This window comes from Phyllobates terribilis, unplaced genomic scaffold, assembly GCF_046119375.1.
Source record: "Phyllobates terribilis strain yellow unplaced genomic scaffold, ASM4611937v1 Scaffold_3__8_contigs__length_932513732, whole genome shotgun sequence".
Classification (NCBI taxonomy): Eukaryota; Metazoa; Chordata; class Amphibia; order Anura; family Dendrobatidae; genus Phyllobates; species Phyllobates terribilis.
The window spans coordinates 470,615,387-470,626,825 of NW_027362763.1; the positions used below are offsets into that span (position 1 = coordinate 470,615,387).

At 43.5% G+C, this 11,439-nt stretch overlaps 1 protein-coding gene across 1 annotated transcript; it reads left to right on the forward strand.

The window, feature by feature from the left end:
- Positions 1 to 1,603: 1,603 nt before the first annotated feature.
- On the forward strand, positions 1,604 to 3,422 carry GPR6 (G protein-coupled receptor 6). The gene is made up of 2 exons (XM_073673180.1): positions 1,604 to 1,782; positions 2,114 to 3,422. Exon 2 carries the CDS (start codon positions 2,133 to 2,135, stop codon positions 3,114 to 3,116), a length of 984 nt encoding a protein of 327 aa, XP_073529281.1. The 5' UTR covers positions 1,604 to 1,782; positions 2,114 to 2,132; the 3' UTR covers positions 3,117 to 3,422.
- The last annotated feature ends 8,017 nt before the right edge of the window (positions 3,423 to 11,439 follow it).

Consider the following 11,439-nt stretch of genomic DNA (forward strand, 5'->3'; position numbering starts at 1 on the left):
TAGTTTAAAAGTAAATACATTGTCTAAGTGTATAATGAAATGCAGAAAATTTTCGATAGTCATCTTCCAGGACTATGATAATAGTCAAGCCTTACCATGTAGTATACTAACGCTTTAATCAGTTCCCCTAGTTATAGATATGGTCCAATTCTCACATTCAAAATTTCTTCTATCTCTTTCCTTAAAAAGAGTAATGAACAGTAATCTTAAGGACATTTGTGGGGATCCTAACTCCCATATTCCCCATATTCCCACAAATTTCACATTCTGCAATATCTGGTCAATGTTAGATTATCTATCATAGGAAGTGCAGTGGAACTGAAGCTGTCTGGGAACAGAAGCTAACCACAAGCTTCAGCAATCCTGTCCAGCCTCAGTACAGCGCTTACAAGGTCATTATGTAAGATTTCTAAGCTTTGCTCATGTTCAACCATCGCTGCTAGACAGTAGCTGTGTGGTTCTGTACCTACAGTTTCCAATTTAATAGTTAACACTAGAGTTAAGCAAAAAGACTTGTAGAACCCTGGTTGACAGTCGTGTTAGTAGTCCATGGCCGCCGGTCGGAGCCCTGAAAACCTCCTCCTACCTGCCAGCATCTCCAACGCCTTTTCTAATTAGTAGGCCTGTCATCATTGCAGCATGTCTTACACAATGCACAAATCTTTTTGTTCAGTTTTAGTTATGTCTATGATGGAAATATGAATGCTACCATGTACAAGGATATACTGGAGAATGTATTGTTGCCACATGGTAAAACCAAAGTAGGCAGGGGATGGCGACTCCAGCAAGTCACTGATCCTAAGCACACATCCAATTTAGTCAAAAATTCAGAATGTGGTGATATACCTGCAGTCGCAGAGGTATTCTATGGTACTGCAATGAGGGATGCATAGTGATAGTGCCTCTCTAAGCACAGGTTTTTGAAGCTAAGTCAGTGCCTTCATGAAGTGTATTTTAGAGCTGAGTCCACTGATTAAATGTCTTTGGGAGCATTACTGGTACTTTGCTATGTTGTACTGCTGAATGCCCATGTGAATATTAATTTTGATGATCATTCTAATATATATTGTAAAGGCATTAGCATCTTTAAAGAATAGGAGCCCCTGATGGGTTTCAATAATTTCAAAGTATTCTCTGAACACGTTTTTTTCTAGCTTTAGTTCTATTCATCTTTAGAATTCAGTGTTCAATAAGGGAATATTAGAGGTATAAGCGATGAGAGCTACATTGTCTAGATTGAGAACTGCATGGGCTCTTCCTGTTTTCTACCAAGGACCTGGTGATCTGAGCATTGAACAGACATGAAGCTTATTTGGCTTTCCCTTCTGGAGCTTATACTTCATTATTCTGATGACCGGCTGATCTGTATGGCAGCGTCTGTGTTATTATCTCTGGCGTGTAAGACGCCAGTGTCTGCGGCATCACTGAGCCTCGGCTACTGATAAGTTTTCTTGCCATGAACGTCAATGGCTTAAGTCATCCCGATGTGCCATGCAGTGCAGCGCAAGCAGCCTTCACAGTGTATGCTAGCTATGTGAGCAGCAGCCACAGCCAGTCCCAGCATTTCTCCTGCCTCCTCCTCTAATGCACAGCCCACCCCTTCTCACATCATAGACTCCAGTACAATATCCTCTGCCAGGCTGCCACAGCACCAGTCCCTTACTCATCAGGTCAGAGGACTGAGGTGCATCCAGGCTGCAGATCACATTGCATTGCTGATGCCAGGACTCTACATGCTTACTACAGCTGACTTATGAAATGCCCTGCTAAGCCTTTGTAGAGGTAAGCACAGAAACCAGCCATTCAAATAAACTGCTGTTTTATTCTAATAATAACTGAGTTGCACATATTATAGGATGGATCTGATTTTCTGCATGTTGTATAGACTATGCATGTATATTATCGATAGATACAATTTATACTTTATTATATATTATACTATATTATGTTTTAGGATGATGTATGTCATGATAACCCTTCGCTTCAATGTGTCGGTTACTATAACCTGAAGCTTCAGCACCATGGACAGTGGTAGCCGTGCTGCTATGCAATGTGCTGTGCATCATTTTAGACATTATGCTCACTTCCAATGTATTTCTCTCTGTATTTTCAGGTTATCATACTCTGGAGAAATGAATGAAAGCCTTAATGACAGCGACACCAGCTTCTCCGAACCTTGGATCCAGACAAGCGATGTCAATGGTTCCCTGGAGTTGTCAGCTTTCTTCTCAGTGTTTACCATCAACCCGTGGGATATTATGCTGTGTATCTCAGGGACTATTATTGCCTGTGAGAATGCCATTGTGGTGGCCATCATCTTCTACACCCCAACACTGAGAACCCCTATGTTCGTGCTGATCGGGAGCCTAGCTACAGCAGATCTCCTTGCTGGGTTTGGCTTGATCCTTAATTTTGTATTTCAGTATGTGATTCAATCAGAGACTATCAACCTGATCACAGTGGGGTTCCTTGTGGCTTCATTCACAGCTTCAGTGAGCAGTTTATTGGCCATCACTGTGGACCGGTATCTCTCTTTGTACAATGCACTGACTTACTCTTCAGAGAAGACAATCTTATGGATTCATCTCATGCTGGTTGTCACCTGGGGGGTATCCATATGTCTAGGTCTCCTTCCAGTATTAGGCTGGAACTGTTTAGATGACATCTCATCTTGTAGCATTGTCAGTCCATTGACCAAAAGTAATGTGACTCTATTATCCACCTCATTCTTTTTCATCTTTATTTTAATGCTGCATCTATACATAAAAATCTGCAAAATAGTCTGTAGACATGCTCACCAAATAGCACTACAGCAACATTTCCTCACAGCATCCCATTATGTAGCCACAAAGAAAGGAGTGTCCACGCTTGCCATCATTCTTGGGACTTTTGGGGCTAGTTGGTTGCCTTTTTCCATTTATTGTGTGGTGGGAGACCATGAATACCCCTCAGTGTACACATATGCCACCCTCCTACCTGCCACTTACAACTCGATGATCAACCCTATTATTTACGCCTACAGAAATCAAGAAATACAGAGATCCATGTGGGTTCTTTTCTGTGGCTGCTTTCAATCCAAAGTGTCCTTTCGCTCCAGATCACCCAGTGATGTATAACTGACTGCACAAATGACAATCTAGTGACTACAATCGTGCCTGCTATGGACAACTAGATGTATGCTGAGTAGTTGTTAAGAAGAAACCTTGGACCTTTAGCACTTTATCTTTTTTGATATCTCCGGGAATGGTCCATCCTGAGTATGAACAATGTGCAAGTCTATATAGGACCCATGAATATGCTTCAATATTGCACTTTATATTGAGCTGCTGTACTGCCAAATCAGTGTTGTGGGGGCTGACTGAGAAAGAATGTGTCTTTGTTTTATGTTATAATATATTTTGTCACTAATGCCGAGAACTTTTGTACCAACGAAATAAAAGTCGTTGACATGTAGTTATTATGGCTGTGTCGGTCTGTTCTTCCCTGTGGCTTGCATGCAGGTAGAGTATTGAGCTGAGGATTAGTCAGAAATATTCCATGAGAAAAACGGATGCTGCCGGCTGGATGATGGATTTAGAAGCATGTAATCACACAGTAAACACGTCTAATCATTACTATAAGGGCTGTATAGTAGGTATCCTACCATAAAATATACTGATGCCTGGATTTTTTTTCAAAACTAGAGATACTCCGAGCTCTTGTGCTTTTCCCATGTCAGAAGCTTTACGTCAGAGTGGCTGCCGGAGCAGAATACCAATAACGACCCCACTATAGCTCACCCTCTTGTGCTCACTGTATACAGTCCTGTCCTTCACAATTAGAGGCTATTAGATTATTAAAGGTTAAAAAAAAAGTTAAAGGCACACATTTGCCAGGGAAGATGATTCCTTGTGATAGCTCTGCTCTCCAACTAAAGCTGGCCGTAAATGTACTAACTTTTTTGCACTTATTATTAATGATAATTATGTGATTTGTTGCGAGCAGTGGACATTTATTCCTGAAAATATATACCACTCACTCTAGTTTGTCTCTATACAGTGATTTACACTGGTAACTGTTATTATTAACATTTTTTCAGAAATGCCAATGGTTGCTCAGGTTATTCAAAGTATTTGTTAATTTTCAAAAGTCAGGTTGCATTACTTACATTGATCTTTATTTGCAGTAGCGACCACTGCTCCATTTAATAAAAAAAGGGCATTGATAAAACTGTTTTCGTGATCAGAGTGGGGTCTCAGAAATCAGCAGCTTACAACCTCTCCTGTTAAGGATATAACCCAATTTAAATAATGCAATGCATTTTTCTAAGCTTTTCAGATATCTTATAAATGAATGTAAGTTATAAAATGGTATTAAATGAGACATATGTTTCTAACTCGCAAAGCGTGCATACGTACATTCAGAATCGCACCAGAGATTGGTAAATTTTAAAAGAAAAAAAAAACAATAATAAAACCCATAAATGTCATGAAAGAATGATAAGACCATTTTAAAATCTTTTTTTTTGTTTATTTTTTTTACGTCTGAATTGGGCATAGTCTTTCCCTGTTTTATTTTTTCTTTTTATCTCTTTTGCATTCAAAAATGGAATATGAGTGTAATTAACACTAAGGCTATGTGCACACGATGCAGAAATGCTCCGGATTTTTCCTGAGCATTTCTGCATCTCTCTGGCAGAAAAAACGCATGCGGATTGTACATGCGGATTGTACATGCGTTTTTCCTGCCAGGTAGAAGCGTTTGTGAAGCGTTTTGAACATGCGATTTCACATGCGGGTTGTCAAGCGCTTTTCCAAGCGATTTTAGCATCACTTGGAAAGTGCTTGACAAATTGGTCACACTATATAAATCCATGCAATCGGCATGGATTTATATAGTGTGACCAAGTAATAGTTAAAAATAGAATAAAAATGGTAAAAAATAAAAATTATACTTACCTTCCGATGGCCCCCGGTCTCCTTCTCCAGTGCGTCCGGTGTCTTGGGTGGCTCGCGGTGGTGTAAAAGGACCTTCCATGATGTCATTTAGTTATGTGACGGTTCACGCAACCACCGACGTCAGCGGTCGCGTGACCTGTCACATGACTAAATGACGTCATGGAAGGTCCTTTTACACCATCGTGAGCCGCCGGGGAGCCAGGATGCACCGGAGAGAAGACCGGGGTGCCATCAGAAGGTAAGTATAATGTTTATTTTTTATTTTAAATTCTTTTTTTTTTACAGGTACTATGGTACCCGGGTCTGGAGGAGAGTCTCCTCTTCTCCAGACCCCGGTACCATCTGCACATTGAATCGCAGAATATCCACATGTGCACATGTAGTCAATGCATACTGCCAAATCTGAATTTTGTTATTTATAATTGGAGTGTTAAGGGTACACTACCCAAATTGGATTTTTTCTTTACATTTGATGGCACAAATACGGCAACCCAAGGGTTATCATACCATTGTTGGCTTGGCTATATTTTTTCTATATGTGTTTTGATCATGATGAGTTATTCTGTACATGCACACATCTATTAAGAAAAACAAGCAACCCATCCCCATGAATTCATAGAGCGATTGTTATTCTACCTCTTGTTATCTGAACATGTTTACATGTACTTTTCTGTCCAATTAATTCTATCCTTCTCTGTCTTAGGGCCGATTAGGGTCGGTCAGGGATAGTCGACATTGAGAGGGGGCGCCACTGCGCAGGTTAGGGGTGCCAACCTCTGCTGTCAGGCAGGGTGATAATTAAGGGCTACCTAGGGAATCATCTCTATTTCCTATTTTCTATTATAAACGTGAACCTAGTCAAGTGTGTTAAGAAGACTTAAATTTCATTGAGGATAATACTACCATTTTTCGATACAGACAACCCCCTCAATTTATAGATCTCTTCATACCTTGCCTATCTTATTGTTTACCTTCCTGTTATGGATATAACAGGGTTAGAAGGGACAGTCAATGTTGAGTGGGGGCGCCACTGTGCAGGAAAAGAGTGCCAACCTCCGCGGCTAGGCAGGGTGACAACAGGACTATTGTAGGGCCTAGTGCCCAAATTATACCTTGTAATAATTGGACTTTTTTAAGGTTGGTTAAATAATTATTGAATGTTATTGAATGAGCTTTATTGTTGTTGCACTCTACACCAAGGTATCTGTATATCTGTGACTCTAATATGTTGATAACCTACGCTGATTTCTTGAACAATTGGTGTGGTCCGCTAAAAACAAAACATGTCCATTTTTGATCCAACTGGCAGGTCAAATTCACACATAACAGGCTATAGGTCCTTGAAAATAACAGAAAGCAAATGAGTAATATTAGAATGGGTAGGAGAAGCTTAGCAATTTTATTTTTGTGAATGAGAAAATCATTGATGGCAAAAACAGATACTCTGGACAAACACTGATGAAAATCTGAACCAAAACATTAATGAAGATTGGTTCATTTTTTTCACGTACATGAAAAAAATGAAGTCTGAATGTAACTTAGTGTGCGTTCATATGGAGTTTTTTTTAGGTAGAAAGATCCAATGTGGTTATCAAAAGAAATCCACGTCAAAAGTCCACCATGGTGTTCAGTTCTGACAGCATTTTTTCCATGCATTTTATTTTCAGTGTTTTGACTCCTATAAAAACTTTGGTGCTGATTCCATAGGGAATCCACATCAAAGAAGTGACATGTCACTTTTTTCTGCTGTATTTGTATAAAAGGGAATCTGTCAGCAGGATCAACCATCCTAAGCCATTTACATGGGCATGCAGGTCATAGGAAGTGGAATAAAATGGTAACTTGAAACCTGTAATCCAATGTCTTATTCCAGAGAAATGTTTTTCTTATATGTAAATGAGCTGTTTAGGACTACTGGCCAGACATAGATCTCCTGGAGAATCTGCCTCCAGAGCTTAATTTACATAAAAGGAGACGTTGACATTACCCATGTGAGACAAGTGACTAACACAGAACTGTAGAACTGAACTTTGTCGTCTTATAAACACATTTGCTGCAGCTCTCACAGCTCTGCTGTATTGTAACAATATTACACCCTGTCTGCCTGTGAGATGGAGGCTGAAGCTGGGAGGAACCTGCAGATGTGTCAGGTATAATGAAGCAAGAATCAGGAATCTAAGGAAGCCAGCTCATTGTAATATATGCAGTCCACTATGGAGGGAACAACGTTCTGTCAAAACGTGCAGAACCTTGGAGAAAAACAATAAGGTTCTAGCTTTTGGTGAAAAAATATTAATCCAACTTTATTCAATGATTAAAAGTTCATATCAAAATGTGATGTAGGTGGGACAGGAACCTTGTGCTGTCTAAATAAGGCCTGATTTTGATAAAAAAAACAACTACTAAACATCTCTTCATCAATAATAGATGCATAAATGTTTACTCACTCTCACTGCATACAGTTTATATAAAAAGAATAAGGATATAAAAAAAAGAAGGTAAAATACATACAACTAAGAAATATGATTATAGCTCAAAATTTCTCACGGTCAAAAATATAAATTGAAATGAGATTATAATTCTAAATCTTCCAACCCCCTCTGATTGTTGCTGTAAAATAAACAGTAAGTAACCTATTTCCAGTAATTTAATCGGTAAAGGGTTAATTAAATCAACAATTCATCTTGGCAGTGCTAGCCACTAAACTTCATCCAATTGTCTGATATTTTTGTTTAACCTGCCTGGAAATGAAGTGGATGGAGCTATACGAGACTGCCGTGGGAGGTGAAGCTGGCTGGTGCTATCCCCAAGCCTCAGTTAATATGTAACATAATCATCTCGTGATGACAGTATTGATTCCTAGTCTCATTCCTCAAGTTGGTCATTGACACCTTGGGTTGGTTTTAATTCTGGAGCTGCATTCTCTAACTTATCTCATTGAATGAACAATTACAGATGTGCTACAGTGCGTTTTCCCTGGTGATCGATGATTGTTTATTTTCATGACATTAGATTTAATACTTTACAATTATGTCCTTCAAATACAATATAATAAATGTGTATTATAGAAAGCCATATCCATTATCTGCCTGCAAGCACAAGGATGACTGCCTCGTCTAAGGAAACAACACATTGTTATGAAACATAGGCAGCTTATATATATAGCTTTCAGGGGTCTGGAAACTAACAAAGATAGTACCAGCCTCCTTCAGGTGCCGTATCTCCACAGATCAAAAATCCAGCATATGTCAATACATATGGAATCCTATAAAGAAAAGCCACCCCCACACCCGTACACTCTTGACAGCTGACGACCAACCATTGTTTGTCTGGAAGATATCTCCCTCCACTATCTCAGTCAGGAGCACTTGCTCTACCAAGTGCTACTGTATTCGCTTTGAGAAAGCCACTGCCAGACCTCTCTTAAAGAACTAAAAATTTGAAATCAGACATGCCGAATCCGTCTGTTCTTGACATCATCTATTGGGGGAGAGTCGGAAGGTCCCAGACACATCACACTCTCAAAATCGTCAGGTTTGGCCAACATTAGTCTAATGTCTATTGGGGCCTTATTGTCAGGATTTCTTTTTCCAGACACAAGCTTTGAATGCCTCTGTACTAAATGCATTAGAAGATACAATAAACAGTCACATGCCCCTCTATGAGAGTCCTTTAATGTACACGCTAGTAATAAAGCCCAAAACAAGACAGATGCCATAAGGACACTAATCTTTTGGTGTCCATTTTTAATGGATTAATCTATATATATAATCATCTTATCCCGTCTGTCTGTCTGTCTGTCCTGGAAATCCCGCGTCGCTCATTGGTCCAGCAGCGGCCAATCAGCGCCGCGGGATTTCTGATAAAAGATGGCGGCTGTTAGCGGCTCATCTGCGGGACGGAGCTCAGCGGCGATGCAGCCGGGAGATGACCGGCGCGAGGCGCTCATCTCCCGGCCGGTAGCAGCGGAAGGACCGCCGGCGTCGCTGACCTCCAAGCGGAAGGGAGGACCGGGGAGTGGCGCTGTGGGTCGGGATACTTATGCTGCGAGCGCCCGCTCATGTCCCGGGTTCTCGCAGCGGAAGTACCCGCACAGGCAGCGGCGGTCCCCTGTCCTCACCAATACGATTCGATGATTGGTTGCGGTCTTCGGACCCAACCAATCACTGATCTTGCCGCAAAAGTTAAACACCGCTGTGCTGATTGGTCGCGGATGCTGCCCGCGACCATTCACCGATTTGGGCGCCACATTTAAACACCGCTGTGCTGATTGGTCGCGGATGCTATTTAAATGTTGCGCCCAAATCGGTGATTGGTCGTGCCCAGCGTCGGCGACCAATCAGCACAGCGGTGTTTAAATGTGGCGCCAAGATTGGTGATTGGTCGCGGCCTATATTTAAATGTGGCGCCCAAATCGGTGATTGGTCGCGGGCAGCGCCTGCGACCAATCACCGATTTTGAACACAAATGTCCGGACCTTTGTAACACCATGCGGATACTGTGGGGACATCAGCGGCTAGGGTGTCAAGGGAGGACCGGGGAGCGGCGCTGCGGGTCGGGATACTTCTGCTGCGAGCGCCCGCTCATGTCCCGGGTTCTCACAGCGGAAGTATCCGCACAGCCAGTGGCGCTGACATCCATGCAGCTATGGTGTGAAGGGAGGACCGGGGAGCGGCGCTGACATCCAATTGGTCGCAGCCATTATTTAAATGTGGTGCACAAATCGGTGATTGGTTGCAGTCTTGGCCCACGACCAATCACTGATCTTGCCGCAAAAGTTAAACAATACTGTGCTGATTGGTCGCGGATGCTGCCCGCGACCAATCACCGATTTGGGCACCACATTTAAATATCGGCCGTGACCAATCACCGATCTTGACTCCACATTTAAACACCGCTGTGCTGATTGGTAGCTGACGCTATTTAAATGTGGCGCCAAAATCGGTGATTGGTCGCGCCCAGCGTCGGCGACCAATCAGCACAGCGGTGTTTAAATGTGGCACCAAGATCAGCGCCAGCGACCAATCAGCGATTTTGAACACAAATGTCCGGACCTTTGTAACACCATGCGGCTACTGTTGGGAGATCAGCGGCTAGCGTGTCAAGGGAGGACCGGGGAGCGGCGCTGCGGGTCGGGATACTTCTGCTGCGAGCAGTCACCCATGTCCCGGCTTATTGCAGCGGAAGTACACGCACAGGCAGCGGCGCTCCCCGGTCCTCACCAATACGATTCCGCTCCCCGGTCCTCACCAATACGATTCGCTGATTGGTCACGGTCTCCGCACCCGACCAATCAGTGATCTTGGCGCAAAATTTAAACAACGCTGTGCTGATTGGTTGCGGCCGCTGCCTGCAACCAATCACCGATTTGGCAGCCACATTTAAATAGTGGCCGCGACCAATCACCGATTTGTGCGCCACATTTAAACACTGCTGTGCTGATTGGTCGCGGTCTCCAGCCGCGACCAATCAGCGAGATTGGCGCCAAATTTAAACAGCGCTCTGCTGATTGGTCGAGGACGCTGCCCGCGACCAATCAGCGAGATTGGCGCCAAATTTAAACAACGCTCTGCTGATTGGTCGCGGATGCCAGACGCGACCAATCAGCATCATTGGCGCCAAATTTAAACAACGCTCTGCTGATTGGTCGCGGACTCCAGCCGCGACCAATCAGCGAGATTGGCGCCAAATTTAAACAGCGCTCTGCTGATTGGTTGCGGCTGGGAACCACAAACAATCAGCCAGATTGGCGCCAAATGTAAACAACGCTCTGCTGATTGGTCGCGGACGCCAGACGCGACCAATCAGCCACATTGGCGCCAAATTTAACCAACGCTCTGCTGATTGGTCGCGGCTGCCAGCCCCGACCAATCAGCAATTTTGGTGCCAAATTTAAACAATGCTCTGCTGATTGGTTGCGGCCGCTGCCTGCAACCAATCACCGATTTGGCCACCACATTTAAATATCGGCCGTGACTAATCACCGATCTTGGCTCCACATTTAAACACCACTGTGCTGATTGGTAGCTGACGCTATTTAAATGTGGCGCCAAAATCGGTGATTGGTCGCGCCCAGCGTCGGCGACCAATCAGCACAGCGGTGTTTAAATGTGGCACCAAGATCGGTGATTGGTCGCGGGCGATATTTAAATGTGGCGCCCAAATCGGTGATTGGTCGCGGGCAGCGCCAGCGACCAATCAGCGATTTTGAACAAAAATGTCCGGACCTTTGTAACACCATGCAGCTACTGTTGGGAGATCAGCGGCGAGGGTGTCAAGGGAGGACCGGGGAGCGGCGCTGCGGGTCGGGATACTTCTGCTGCGAGCAGTCGCTCATGTCCCGGGTTCTCGCAGCGGAAGTAGCCGCACAGGCAGCGCCGCTCTTCGGTCCTCACCAATACGATTCGCTGATTGGTCGCGATCTCTCGCCGCGACCAATCACCGATCTTGGCGCAACATTTAAACACCGCTGTGCTGATTGGTCGCGGATGCTATTTAAATG

Coding starts and splice junctions, on each gene's coding strand:
- GPR6 (XM_073673180.1), top strand. CDS start 2,133: ATGAATGAAAGCCTTAATGACAGCGACACCAGCTTCTCCGAACCTTGG.